The 14,025-nt window shown below is 38.7% G+C and overlaps 1 protein-coding gene across 7 annotated transcripts in view; it reads left to right on the forward strand.

Annotated features, from left to right (window-relative positions):
* The window catches only part of USP6NL (USP6 N-terminal like), a 240,824-nt gene that overhangs the window by 146,254 nt on the left and 80,545 nt on the right, over nt 1-14,025 (forward strand). For all 7 annotated transcript variants that reach the window (XR_012470131.1, XR_012470132.1, XM_074194132.1 and 4 more), the window contains one exon: nt 11,887-11,967. Coding sequence is in view for 5 of the 7 variants with exons in the window: in XM_074194132.1 (XP_074050233.1) it covers nt 11,887-11,967 (81 nt within the window). In the remaining 2 variants the exon portion in view is untranslated. The remainder of the gene's footprint in view (nt 1-11,886; nt 11,968-14,025) is intronic.

Here is a 14,025-nt window from a genome sequence, read left to right on the forward strand (position 1 = left end):
GACTCATATCACTTAATCTCCTCTCTGTTTTTTCACTGTTTTCCCTTTCCTAGAATTCCCTCTTTTCTCATATCCATCTTATACAATCTCTCTCTTAACCTTTGAGATGCAATTTGGTTATCATATTCTCCATGAGTTAACTATATTTTACTACTTTGTACATATTTTATTTATTCATTTTATATTTCAGCTGAATGTATTTATAAACATATTTATTGTGTCTATACTTAGTGTCATATGAATAGGGATTGTTTCATTCCTTGTACTGAGATACAATCTCTGGCTCATGAAATGTTTATCTTCCCCCCCAAACATCCACTTTTTCCTAACTTCCCTCTTTCTGTTGGAAATACGTGATCCTTCTAGTCCCTTGTGTTCCCAATTTTTTTAATCAACCCTGTTCTTTCTTCTCCTTTATAGTCTCCATTTTACAGTCAATTGCTAAGTCTACTTGATGATTCTTCCACATCTCTTGCACCTGGCCTCTCCACTTATTGAGTTTCCACACTAGTTCAGCTAGTTCATGCATCACCTCTGATGCATGTGTATGGGTGTGCACATGCCTGCACACACCCATACATATACACATATACATACATATGTATATATAATTAAGTATATGTTTGTGTGTTATTTTTCCATATTGTTTCAGTTTTGTGTTTGAATTTACTTTGCCCCTAAGTGGTGACAATTGAAAGAATGGTTGGATTATTTTCAGTATTTTTTAATAGTCCCTGATTTGAGTTTGAGTTCACCCCTTTGTAATTCTTCTACTACATAGCTACAAATATTATATTCTTAAAGGACATGTTTAACCATATCATTCTATGCAAGAAATTTCACTGGTTCTTTCTAATCTCTAGGACATTTATTTTATGCCTTGTGCTGGGGACAGATTACAGTCAACTTTGAAGGAGGTCTCAGTCTAATGGGGAAGATAGCATGTGAACAAACATGGGCCAGCAGACTATACACAGGATCAATTTCAAATAATAGAAGAACTCTAGTATTAAGAAGAATCAAGGGGCAGGTAGGTGGTGCAGTGGATAGAGCACCGACCCTGGAGTCAGGAGGATCTGAGTTAAAAGCTGACCTCAGACACTTAATAATTACCTACTGTGTGACCTTGGGCAAGTCATTTAACCCCATTGCCTTGCAAAAACAAAACAAAAAAGGAATCGACATAAAGACTTCCATGTAGGAAGTCAAGAGGGCAAAGATGAAGAAGAGGAAAATTCCAAGTATGAGGAACAGCTATTAAAAATGTTCAGAATTGGGGGATGAATATCGTGGGTTTATGAGCGAGACAGAGGGGAGAGAGAGCAGAGAGAGTGAATGTATAAGGTGAGAGAAGACTGGAAGATGTAGGGGGAGGGGAGACAGATCTTGAAGGAATTTGAAGGTCAAGCAGAGGATTGTGTATATGATCCTGAAGGTGATAGGGAGTCCCTAGAGAACTGGGACAGAGGGTAAGATCCTTTTTCCAGGTAAGATTTTTGCTTTAGAAAAATCACTTTGGGGGGCGGCTAGGTGGTGTAGTGGATAAAGCACCGGCCTTGGAGTCAGGAATACCTGGGTTCAAATCCAGCCTCAGACACTTAATAATTACCTAGCTGTGTGGCCTTGGGCAAGCCACTTAACCCCATTTGCCTTGCAAAAACCTAAAAAAAAAATCACTTTGACAACCAACTAAGTAGAAACTGAACTTGAGGGGGAGAGACCAGAGATACCAGTCAACTAATATGAAGTGATAAGTTCTTGAATCAGGATGGTGGAAATGTCAGAGGAGAGAAAGAAGTGTATGCAATAGATGTTGCATGTAGAATTGATGAACCTTGGTAGCAAATTAGATAATGGAAGATGAGAGAGAGTGAGGAGTTGTGAACCCAAGGAACTGGGAGAATGATGGACCTTCAATAGTAATAGGAAGTGGTTCAGTAGATACTGGCCCTGGAGTCAGGAGAACCAGAGTTCAAATCCAGCCTCAGACACTTGATACTTTCTAGCTGTGTGACTCTAGGCAAAGTCACTTAACCCCAATTGGTTTCCTAGAAACAAACTAACAAATAAACAGTGATAGGGAAGTTAGGAAAAGGGGAGAGTTTGAAGGGAAAGTGAATGAGTTCATTTTTGGATCTTTTGAGTTTAAGATGCCTGCTGACCCTTCTGTTCAAGATATTCAATAGACACTGAGGAAATCAGATGTTATGTCTAGATAAGTAGATTTGAGATGATAAATTAAAGTCTCCATACTTGTTAAAAGTACCCAAGTGAAGTAATATAGAGGGAGAACAGGAGAGATCCCAGGATAGAGCCCTGGGGAGCCCCCTATGTTTAGTAGGCATATCTGAATGAAGATCTAGTAAAAATAACAGAAAAGGGGTGGACAGATAGGTGAGATAAGGAGTAGAGAGATCACAAAAACATAATAGAAAAGGATAGAATAGAGAAAAATCACAAAAACTTAATAAAAAAGGAGAGTATCAAGGAGGTGATCAAGGTCAGAATTACAGAGAGGACAAGATGCATGTGGACCGAGAAAAAGTCATTAGATTATGAAATTGTTGATAACTTTGGAGAGAGCAATTTCTATTGAATGATGAAATTGGAAGTCAAATTCTTCTGAGTTTATATCCTGAGCTTCTTTGCCAGTGTCCCTCTTTATTGTGGGTTACAGTTTTTGGTTTGCTCATTCTTTGAACCTTCCTCCAGACTTTGGACTTGACTTTAGGATTGGGTGCTGTGGTACTTCTAGAGGGAAGGTCTAGGTTTGGAATATTGAGTTATTCCAGAATTTCAAGGACAAATTGGGGACTTTGAAGCTTTCATTGCTCCTGACATGGTCTGATCAAGGTCAGAATCTGAATGCTATGTCCCCTAATCTGGACTCTGCTTGTTCCTTACCTGAGTCAGAGCAAGAATAGGTTGCTGCTAAGCTTAACTCCAATCAACAGGATGAAAAAACTTGGTTCTCAACAGCAGTATTCCAGCTTGTCCTTTTGTCTTAGGAAGCCTACCCTAGTTATTCCTTGGCTGACTGGGCTAGATGTTGGAAATGAAACCCTCTTCTGACTTGAGATCTCAGCCAAGTTGTTGCTGCTTACTTCTTAATCTCCTCCTCCCAGGACTCTTCCTGTACATAAATACCCTTCTTAGATCACTCTGGCCTGTATTTCCAAAGGGGTAAGAGGGCAACAAAGTTACAAGTTCTCATCTGTTCCTGTTCTGGTGCCTCATTCTGGATATCCTGGTATGATTCTGGGATCTCCTTTGCCCTGGTGCATAGTCTCTCCTTGGTTGCCAAAATGCTTATTTTTTTGTGTGCTACTGGCTTGACGTTGTCCAGAAATGTTCCTGTTTCCCTATGCTGAACCAGGATGGAAAAATGACTCACCATGACTTTTTTCTAGTTTTCTCATTAGGATTAGGTCTGGTATGTTTTCTTCATCTGTTTATAAGAATTTTGTGATGAGGAGTTCATCATAGTGTTTACTACCACTCTGTTGTCTTGACTCTGCCCAAGTGAGAGGAAAGAAAGTGGCATCCAATAGGGATGGCATTCTTAGGGACTTTAGCCATAAAAGGGAGGAATGATGAAATTGCAGGGATTGATGATTGAGAGTTTTTGAGGATGACTGAGAAATAGGCATGTTTGGGGGAGGACAACTAGTGGACAGAGATTGAAGGCACTTGAGAGAGAGTAGGGATGACCAAAGAGGCAATCAGCTAGAGAAGATGGTATAGAATAGAAATACCTGTGTTTGTGGGGGGGGAAGGGAAGGAAATTCATGTTTATTAAGCATTTACTATGTGCCAGATACTCTCATCTTTACAATTATTATCTTTTGATTTTCACAAAACCCTGTAAGATAGACATTGCCATCCCTCCAATACAGACCCTCACCACCTCACATCCTGATTACAGCACTAGCTGCTGGTGGATCTGTCTTATTTCAGGTCTCCCTCCACACCAATCCACTCTCTTTATTCATCCTCTAAAGGCTGATTATATCACCTCCTCCTCCCACTCTATAAAGTCCAGTGGCTTCCTATTGCTTTCAGGAGCAAATATAAAGTTGCTTCATAACCTAGCTCCTCCTACTTGATCTAGTCTTCTGACACTTTACTGTCCATCACATTTTTCACTAATCTGGTAACTTTGGCCTCCTGGCTCTTAGTGAACAAGACTCTTCCCCCCTGTGATCTCTGTGGGGCATTCTCTCTAATTGTCCTTCATGTCAGAGTGCTCTGACTGCTGCTCCCTGCCCTGGCTTCCTGCAAGTCCCCACCAAAGCCCTCCCTCCTAGAGGAATCCTCCACCCACACACAGGAAGCCCTTCTCAGCCCTTAATTCTGGTGCCTGCCCTCCCCTCTGTTGTTCTGGCTGTGCCTGTTGCCTGTCATCCTCCTGGGAAGACTATGTGCTTCTCGAGGGGCAAGGGTTGTCTTTTGTCTCTTTTTATATCCAGGCACTGAGTACTGTGCCTGGCATGCTTATTGAGGGGAATTGAAGCACAGGAAGCTCAGGCATGAGGACAGAGAATGACAGGAGGGAGTGTGTGTGGAGATGCAGCTGGGCCTCAGAGCACAGGTTGTAGGGATGCTGGGCAGAGCAGGGATTCAGCATTGCACAGACAGTGCATAAAAATAGGCTGAAAGAGGCGGGAAATAATTTGAGGAGGCAGAGATGCATTTCAGGGCTAATTTCATCCTGTAGAATGATGACTTTCTGGAGATGATGAAAACCACAGTGGTGGCAGCTGGGTGGGAGATGCTGAGATGAATTCCCAGGCGGTCCTCTTCACATGGCTCAGTAAGGGCTAGGACCTCTCTAGTGGCCATCCTCCATTCTCTCCAATCAGAAGAGGGGAGGAATCAACCCAAAGGAGATATAATGGGGTAGGAGCTGAGGAAGAGAGAAACACTATGTACTGAGTACTAAATCATTCCAGAGTATCCTGGATTATAGTAGGTAACAGCTACCAGAACTTTTATTGGATGATATATGTGGATTGAATGAACCTCAGAAAAGGAGAAATTTCTTAATGGTGATGGGAAAAAGAAAACCTGAAAATGGCAGAGGGGAATAAGGAGTATTTCAGGTCTTCCACCTTACTCACTGAGTTAGTGGAATAGGATTGGGAATGTGTGAAAATGCAGCCAGTGCTGGTAAAGGAAATCAGGGAGGCTGTGATCAGGAGGCAGCCAGGTTTTAGTGAAAACCAGAAGATGGAGAGAGTGGGGGGGGGGGAGACAAAGGGAATGGAAATAAGAGATCTGCAGTAGAGGATGAGATTTTAATTATAGAGGGAAGAGTTTCAGAATCCCTGTGATGGAGAGGTTATGATCACAGGGAAGTAGTTCATTCTTTAGGAATGAGTTTAGGTAGATTTTCATTGTCTCTAAGATTTTGGCCTCAGAGTGTACCCATCCCTGGGCCATTGGCAATTCTGGAGGATGTATTTGGCTGGAGTTTGGATCTAAAGAAATGGTGTTACTTTCCTGTTTGATTAAGGAGTTTTGGTTTTGTTTTGCTCCTACAAAATGACACATTCACACCAACAAAACTAAAGAATATATTTAATAAAGTGATTATAAAACAGGTAGAAATAAATTAGTTTGACAGCAAAAGTTACTAATAAGTCCCAATATAATAAAAAAGAAGAGCAAAGCCTACATAAAGATAGATATTAAAACATCACCAATCAGGGGAGTACCAACATCTGAATCAGCAGTGGCTGGGGAGTCCCGGGTTACAGCCTTAGGAGTCGTGATTGGAAACACCCCAGGCAAAGCATCCTTTCCATGGGTGAAACTCCGAGGGGCTGGCCAATGTTAGGGAATTTTAAGGGGTTCCAGACAAAGGTGGCACATTGCCAATAGACTTTTTGGCACTTAACCAGGACATGTGAAGAGTATGCACATGACCATGTGAAGAGTATGTGCATGACCTAGGAAGACTTGCAGCCATGGTTCTGAAATTAATTAAATGTTGAACCTCTGGGTGGGTAGCCAACCCTCCCATGATTCAACCTCCAGGAATGGCTAGTTCCTGGAGGGAGTATCTGGCACACACAAAGACAACCATGTTCATGCAAAGGTGATGGGGGACTTTGGGTAGGGGAACCAGCATATGGCCTTGCCCAGGATCAGAATGGGTTTTACCCTTCATCTCCTTAACCTTGATATGAGATAATGTGAAGACTTGAGAGATTTTTTTCCTCTTCCCTAAAAGGGAAGAGTTGTTTTTTTGTTTTGTTTTGTTTTTGCAAAGCAGTGGGGTTGTGACTTGCCCATGGTCACCCTGCTAGGTAATTAAATGTCTGAGTCCAGATTTGAACTCATTCCTCCTGACTCCAGGGCTGGTGCTCTGTCCACTGTGCCACTTAGCTGTCCCCATAAAGAGAAGAGTATTAATACTTAATGGAATGGTGATTCTCTCTATGATGCAGGCAACCAGAGAACTATGAATAAAATAGAAAAGTTGTTATTTAAAGCCCAGCCTTTCTTTATAGGTTTTTTTAGGACCTTACTGCCCCTCAAATATTTTGTATTCTAGCCAGACTGGTATACTTATTGTTCACCATTCTATCTCTTCCACATCTTTTTTACAGACTATCCATCCTTCAGGCCAAAACATATTCCTATTCACTTCCACTGTTTAAAATCTCTAGCCACCTTCAAAACATAGGTGTCATTTCTTTAATGAAGCCTTTTCCTGTTTTTCCTATTTGCTAATGAACCACTATAAAATTCTGTATTTACTCTGCAAATATTATGAATGCAAAATATATAGATTCAATTATAAAATTTTCCTTTGAAAATGAAGAATGATGTTGATAGCTGGAGGAACATTCAGTGAGTATTCTTGGGTGGGCCACGCTAACTTAATACTGCCAAAACTGAATTTATAGCATTAGTTCTAGTCCAATATCTATCAAAAGAATACTTTACTTTAGAGAAACAAAAGATACAGAATCACAAGAGGAAATAATGAAAATTAAAAAGATAGGGATGACAGTGAAATAGCTTTCTAGACTTCGAACTTTTTTACAAAGTAGCACTTATGAGAACTATTTAATGTTGGTTTATGAGAATAGAGAAGTAAATCAGTGCAACAGTTAGACAAAGGAGAATCAAAAGTGATGACTCCAAATAATTCATTGTTGGATAAATATAAATTACTTAGGAAAGAACTCCATAATTTAAAAACTTATAGGAAAACTGGGCAGCAGTCTTGATAGAAATTAGGCTTATACCATCATCTTGACACATTATAGAAATTCAAAATCGATATGTAGCCTAAGATATTAAAGATGATACCTAAAAAGAATTAGAAGAGGATTAGATCCATTCCCTGCTAGAGAAGTAGTCAAAGGATAAAGATAGACAGTTTTGATAAGAAGGGACAACCATTTGAAAGAATGCTCTGAATCACTAATAATCAGAGAAATGCAAATCAAAAGTTTTACCTCACATCCAATAAATTGGCAAACCTGACCAAAGATGAGAATAATCAATGTGGGAGGGTTTATGGAAAGAAGGTTAGACTGGGACATAGTTGATGGAGGTAGGAATCAGAACAACTGTTTTGGAAAGCTATATTATTGAAGTAAAGTGACTCAAATGCCTATACTCTTTGACCTAGAGATGCAGTATTAGTCATATGCTCCAATTAGGTCATTCATAAGAAGGTCTCCACAGACACTAAAATATTTGTAGCAGTATCCATTTTTGTGCTGGCAAAAAAATAGGAAACAAAGTTGATGCCCATTTATTGGAAAATAGCTAAACAAACTGTGGTAATTGATTGTGATGGCATAATACTATACTGTTAGAAACTGAATTTGATGAATATAGAGAAACATGGAAATATTTACACGAACTGTTGGAGAATGAAGTAGACAGAATCACAAAAATATAGAGTGACTACAACAATTTAGCTGAAAAAACAACCATAAAGTAATTAAAAGTTGAATGTTGCAGAATTTAAAACAACAGGCATGGACCCATTGGATAAACATGAGAAAACATTTTTCCTCCTTAGCAGAGCAAGCAGGTCCGTGGAAATGGAACATTGTGTATATTTTCAGACTTTTCCCCTAGGTATTATTTTATTTTGCTGATTTGTTTAATCTCCATTTTTAAATGTTTTTTCTTTAATTTATTTACACATTACTAAAATATTCTTGTTTAAGAATAAATATAATATGCCCTTTCCCATAAAAATATAAAACCTCATGAGAAATAAAGCAAAAAAAATGTGTTTCAGTCTGTGTTCTGATACCATCAGCTCTGTCTTGGGTGGATCACTTTCTTTTTCATAAGTTCATCCATAGTAGTTACTTCCATATTTTTCCACAGTTGCTGTTGCTGATCATAATTCTTTGTATCCATCCCTCCCTACTACCATCTATTATATTTTCTCTCTCCTTTCACTCTGTCCTTCTTCAAAAATGTGCTGTGGGGTAGCCAAGTGGTGCAGCAGACAAAGCACTGACCATGGGACCAGGAGGCCCCAAGCCTACATCCCACCCCAGAGACCTAGCAAAACCACCTGACCCCATGGCTTGGACAGATCACCCAATCCCAGCACCTTACAAAAAGTAAACAAGAAAATGTGCTATATCTGACTATCCTCTCCTCTAGCACCTACATCCCCCCTCCTCTCCCCCATACCCCTTCTCTCCTTTTTCTTCTAGATGTCTGTACCCTATTGTGTATGCTGTTTTCTCTCTGAGCCATTTCTAGTGAGAGTGAAGGTTCCCTCATTCTTCCTTGCCTTCCCCCCTTCCATACCATTGCAAAAGCTACAGGAAATATCTTAGCCTATTCTACCTGTCCTTTGTCTTTCTCCCAGTACATTTCCTTTTCACTCATTGACTCCATTTTTACAATGTTATATCTTCAAATTCACCTCTCTCCTGTGCCTCATCTATAAAAGATCCTTCTACTTTCTCTATTAAATGAGAAGATTCATATGAGTATTAATCAGTTTTGTCTTTCCATGCAGGAATGCATGCAGTTAATCATCATTAAGTCCCTCATAGTTCACCCTTCTCATCCACTCTCTCTCTCTCTATGCTTCACCTGAGTCCTGTACTTGAAGGTCAAACTTTCTGTTCAGCTCTGGTCATTTCAACAGTAACATTTGAAATTCCCCTGTTTCACTGAAAGTCCATCTTTTCCCCTGGAAGAGGATGTTCACTGGGTAGTTGATTCTCGCTTGTATTCCAAGTCCTTTTTGCCTTCTGGAGTATTATATTCCAAGCCCTACAAACCTTTAATGTAGTTGCTGCTAAGTTCTGTGTGATCCTGATTGCAGCTCCACAATATTTGAATTGTGTCCTTCTGGCTGCTTGTAATATATTCCTTTTGACTTGGGAGTTCTGGAACTTGGCTATAATAATTCCTGGGGGTTGGTTTTGTTTTGGATCTCTTTCCAGGGGAAAATTGGTGGATTCTCTCAATTTCTATTCTAGGATATCAGGGCAATTTTGCTGTAGAGATTCTTTAAAAATGAGGTCAAGGCTCTTTTCCTGATCATGACTTTCAGGTAGCCCAATGATTTTAAAATTATCTTTTCTAGATCAGTTTTCCAGATCAGTTGTTTTTTCAATGAGATATTTCATATTTTTCTCCAATTTTTCATTCTTTTGGTGTTGAACTATTGTGTCTTGATTTCTTGCAAAGTCATCAGCTTCCTTTAGCTCCTTTCTACATCTGAAGGATTTGTTTTCCTTTCCATCTGGCCAATTCTCTTTTATAAAGCATTCTTCTCCTTGATAGCTTTTTGAACTGTTTTATCCATTTGACCTAAGCTGGCTTTTAACATGTTATTTTTTGTTTTATTTTTTAAAGAAAGATTTTATTTATCTTGAGTTTTACAATTTTTCCCCCATTCTTACTTCCCTCCCCCCACTCCCACAGAAGGCATTCTGTTAGTGTTTACATTGGTTCCATGTTATACATTGATTTCAATTGAATGTGATGACAGAGGAATCATATCCTTAAGGAAGAAAAATAAAGTATGAAATAGCAAAATTACATAATAATATAATGATTTTTTTTTCTAATTTGACGGTAAATAGTCTTTGATCTTTGTTCAAAGTCCATAATTCTTTCTCTGGATACAGGTGGTATTTTCCATTGCAGATAGCTCAGAATTGTCCCTGGTTGTTGCACTAAAGGGATGAGCAAGTCCATCAGGGTTGATCATCACCCCCATGTTGCTGTTAGTGTGTTTTTCTGGTTCTGCTCATCTTGCTCAGCATCAGTTCATGCAAATCTTTCCAGGCTTCCCTGAACTCCCATCCCTCCTGGTTTCTAATAGAAAATAGTGTTCCCTAACATGTTATTTTCTAAAGCATTTTTCTGGATCTCCTTGACTAAGCTGCTGACTTCATTTTCATGGTTTTTCCTGCATCTCTCTCATTTTTTTCCCAATTTTTTTTCTATCTCCCTTACTTGATTTTCCAAATCTTTTTTGAGTTTTGTCATAATAGCCTGAGTCCAACTTCTATATTTCTTGGAGTCTTTAGATGCAGAAACTTGAACTTTCTCATCTTCAGATTGAGCATTTTGAGCCTCCATGGGACCAAAGTAATTGTCTATGGTCAGGTTCCTTTTTTCCCCCCCGTTTACTCATTTTGCCAGCCTGTGCCTGGTTTTGGGGTACTTCCTGAGCTTTTGAGCATTAATGGGATGTGCCCCCCCCCCAAGGACCTCAGTGTGTGGGGCTCTGACTACTCTCCTGGTCTGTTGAATGACCACAAACTCACTCCTCTGCCCTGGGGCTGTGGGGGGGGGGTAGACTATGACCAGGGTCTGAATGTGGTCAAAGCCCCAGAGTCCTGTTCCAGGGACAGAGGATAGACCTTGGTGGTCTCCCTCCACTCCCTTACATCCCATGGGCTGAGCACTCAAGGAGCAGCTGCATGGAGGCTCCTGCTGGGTGGCTCCATGGGCCTGCTTCCGTTTCCTGGGATCTGGGCTGTCATGGCCCTTCTGAGTCCCACTGCTGTGCTGAGGGTCTGGGCTTTGCCATCACTCTATCAGAGGTCTCCCTGCTGATCTTCCAAGTTGTGCTTGGTGCTCATTGTAGTGCAGGTTAGGAAACTGCTTCTGCTGCGGGGAGTGAGCACTCCCAGGTGCTCTGGGGCTGTTTCCAGGATTTGCTCCTGTGCAGTGCCACCCCTCCCAACTCCATGGAACACAGTTTCCCCACTATTTTCCAATTTACCTTGGGCTAGAGAATTGCCTCACTAGATCTTTCTGTGGGTTCTCTCAAAAATTTAGTGAGAGTCATCATTTTAAGGTTTTTGAAATAATTTGGAGAGAGCACCCAAGAGAGGCTCTTCTCTTGCCCCTTGGCTCTGCTCCAAATCTCCCTTTTTCTTAAAAAAAAAAAGTGGGATGGATGGGAGATAAAAAGAGAAATTTTAACAAAACAAAATTTGGGGAGGAAGAACACTTCCCCAGTGGATAGATTGTCACATCTGGAATCAGAAAGACTCCTCATTCTGAGTTCAAATCTGGTCTCAGACACTAACTGTATGACTCTGGGTGAGTCCTTTAACCTTGTTTGCTTTAGTTCCTCATCTGTAAAATGAGCTGGAGAAAAATAGCAAACCACTCCAGTATCTTTGCCAAGAAAACCCCAAATGGGATCACCTAGAACTGGGAACACCTGACAAAAACAAAAAAAATAAAAAATTATCTATAAAAATTTATTTAAAAATAATTACACTAAATGATTTGTAGATGAAAATAAGTTGGCTTACTCTAGTAGTGCTTTTTTAGTAGTATTTTCCTTATTAACAGATGTTAATTTCTAATCAAAGGAATCTAGAAAAGCAATATAAAAGCATTTTTATTTCATTTCAGCAAAAGCAGCTAGAAATCGAAAGAAGTACAAAATGGCTGAAGATGCTAAAAAGTTGGGAAAAATACAAGAATACAGAAAAGGTATTTAAATAACCTCAATAAATGTACCCATAAACAAAGTTGACATTGCTTTCTATCAAATAATATAATTATTGTTTTAATGTCTAATATTGTAATTGGGTGTAAGAGTTACTTCTCTATCAGACTTATTGCCTACAATCTGTTTCAGTTCTGGAAATTTAGTTTCACCTGTTTATATTATGTTCAGGTCCTGGTGAACTGATTTATGATTGATAGTTTTATAGGAGACTGATTTTTAAGCCAGAATATCCATTTTATTTGTTTATATTTATATTTATATATGTATGCTTTTGAGGGGCTTTATAGGAAGGGAGAAACATCCTTCTTAGAATCAGTTTTTCAGAGAAATAAAATTACCTTCCCTATTTTTTCCCAAACAGTAAAAGAAATACAAAACCTTTCTAATATATATGAACAGTCAAGTAAAACAAATTCCAAATTGGTTACATCCCCATATTCTCAAATTGATGACATCCAAAAATAATGTGCCTCATCCTATATTTGAGCTCATTGGTAAAGTTATTCTTTCAGGGAAACTGCCTTCCTAGTGTCAATAACATCCATTTCTCCTTGACCTTCAATATCATCTGTTCCTTTTCCACATCCTTTTTCTTTTTGGTAAAACAGATGAGGATATTGAGACATTAAGTGATACATCCAAAGATCACACAGGTAGTAAGTAAACAGTCGAACAGGGATTGAAATTTCTCCCTTGGACAAGCAGAATTCTTCTATCATACAAGCAAGGTATCCTCTGAGATCATGGAGTTAAAGGATCTTAAATTACCTCAAAGATAACATGTTAAACAAAATATAAAGAAAGGTGGTGATAAAACAGACGCTAATAGATGTGCAGAATACATACATATATATATATATATATATATGAATCAAAAAACTTTTTGCATATTAATTAGGTTTCATGATAATTTGAGGTTATGGTTATGTTGATATTTGACAATTTTATAGAACCAGTGAATGGCTTCATATTAATTTCAGTTCTTTTTCTTTTATCCTAATATTGAAGGTAAAAGTTGTATCTGGAAATTCTATCAGGAAAGCATGGATTAAAATTTTTCCTTTGAGACCTACTTATGCTCTCAGAGCTTCTGTTTCCTTATCCATAAAATGGGAATAATAAAACCTGCATTTCCTACCTTGCAGTATTATTGTGAGGTTAAAATGAGGTGACATATAAAACATATTGTAAACTTGAAGGCTCCATGTACTGTAACTATGTACTGACCAGGTACTCTACGTACTGACTAGTTATTGTCACTTGAGTTCAATTGAAATACCTTATTAAAGTTGTAAATATCATTTGATTATTATGAATATTTTATATACCTTCTCTACCTGAGGAAAATATTACCTCCTAGGTAATATTTATGGTTGTGAGGGAAATAATTTTCTAAAATATAAAGTGTTTAATGAATGTGAGCTATTACAATTATTATGTTTCAACTTACAAAATTTCTAGGAAGCAACTAAATGAAAGGTATTGAATTATTTGATGTTTTAGTGTGCCTGAACTACTCTAGGGATTTATAGATCACTTTGAAGGCATGAGTCAAGTAGATCTTCCATGGAGTATTTGTGTAAAATCATGAAGAATAATCACAATGAGAATGCATGGGAGAGAAAAGTCATTCTTTTCTCTTGGTGGAAAGAGTATCTACATTGATTGAAATCATGTGTCTTGAAGGATTCAGAAATTCCCAAATAACGAGATGAGGAAAGTATGGTCTCTGTTAACTAGAGTGGATAAAAACCTAGAAAAATAAAAATATATAGCACCTTTGGGTTATTTTGTTTTGTTTTGAATATGTATTATTTGTTTGGACGTATTTCATAGAAAGTATATAAAAGATAGTAATTTGATATTCTCTGTGTAATAGGTATTGTCTAAATCAATGCTAGGGCTACAAATATGAAAAAGACAGCCCTGCCCTTGGGGAGCTTGCATTCTAAAGGGGGAAGACAACATGAAAAGGGAGGGAGGGGGGAGTACCCAGAGTTAGCATGGTCTGAATAGAGTCCTGTCCAAAGGAGTCCAGC

The sequence above is a fragment of the Macrotis lagotis genome, chromosome 7 (genome assembly GCF_037893015.1).
Source record: "Macrotis lagotis isolate mMagLag1 chromosome 7, bilby.v1.9.chrom.fasta, whole genome shotgun sequence".
In the NCBI taxonomy this organism is placed as follows: Eukaryota; Metazoa; Chordata; class Mammalia; order Peramelemorphia; family Peramelidae; genus Macrotis; species Macrotis lagotis.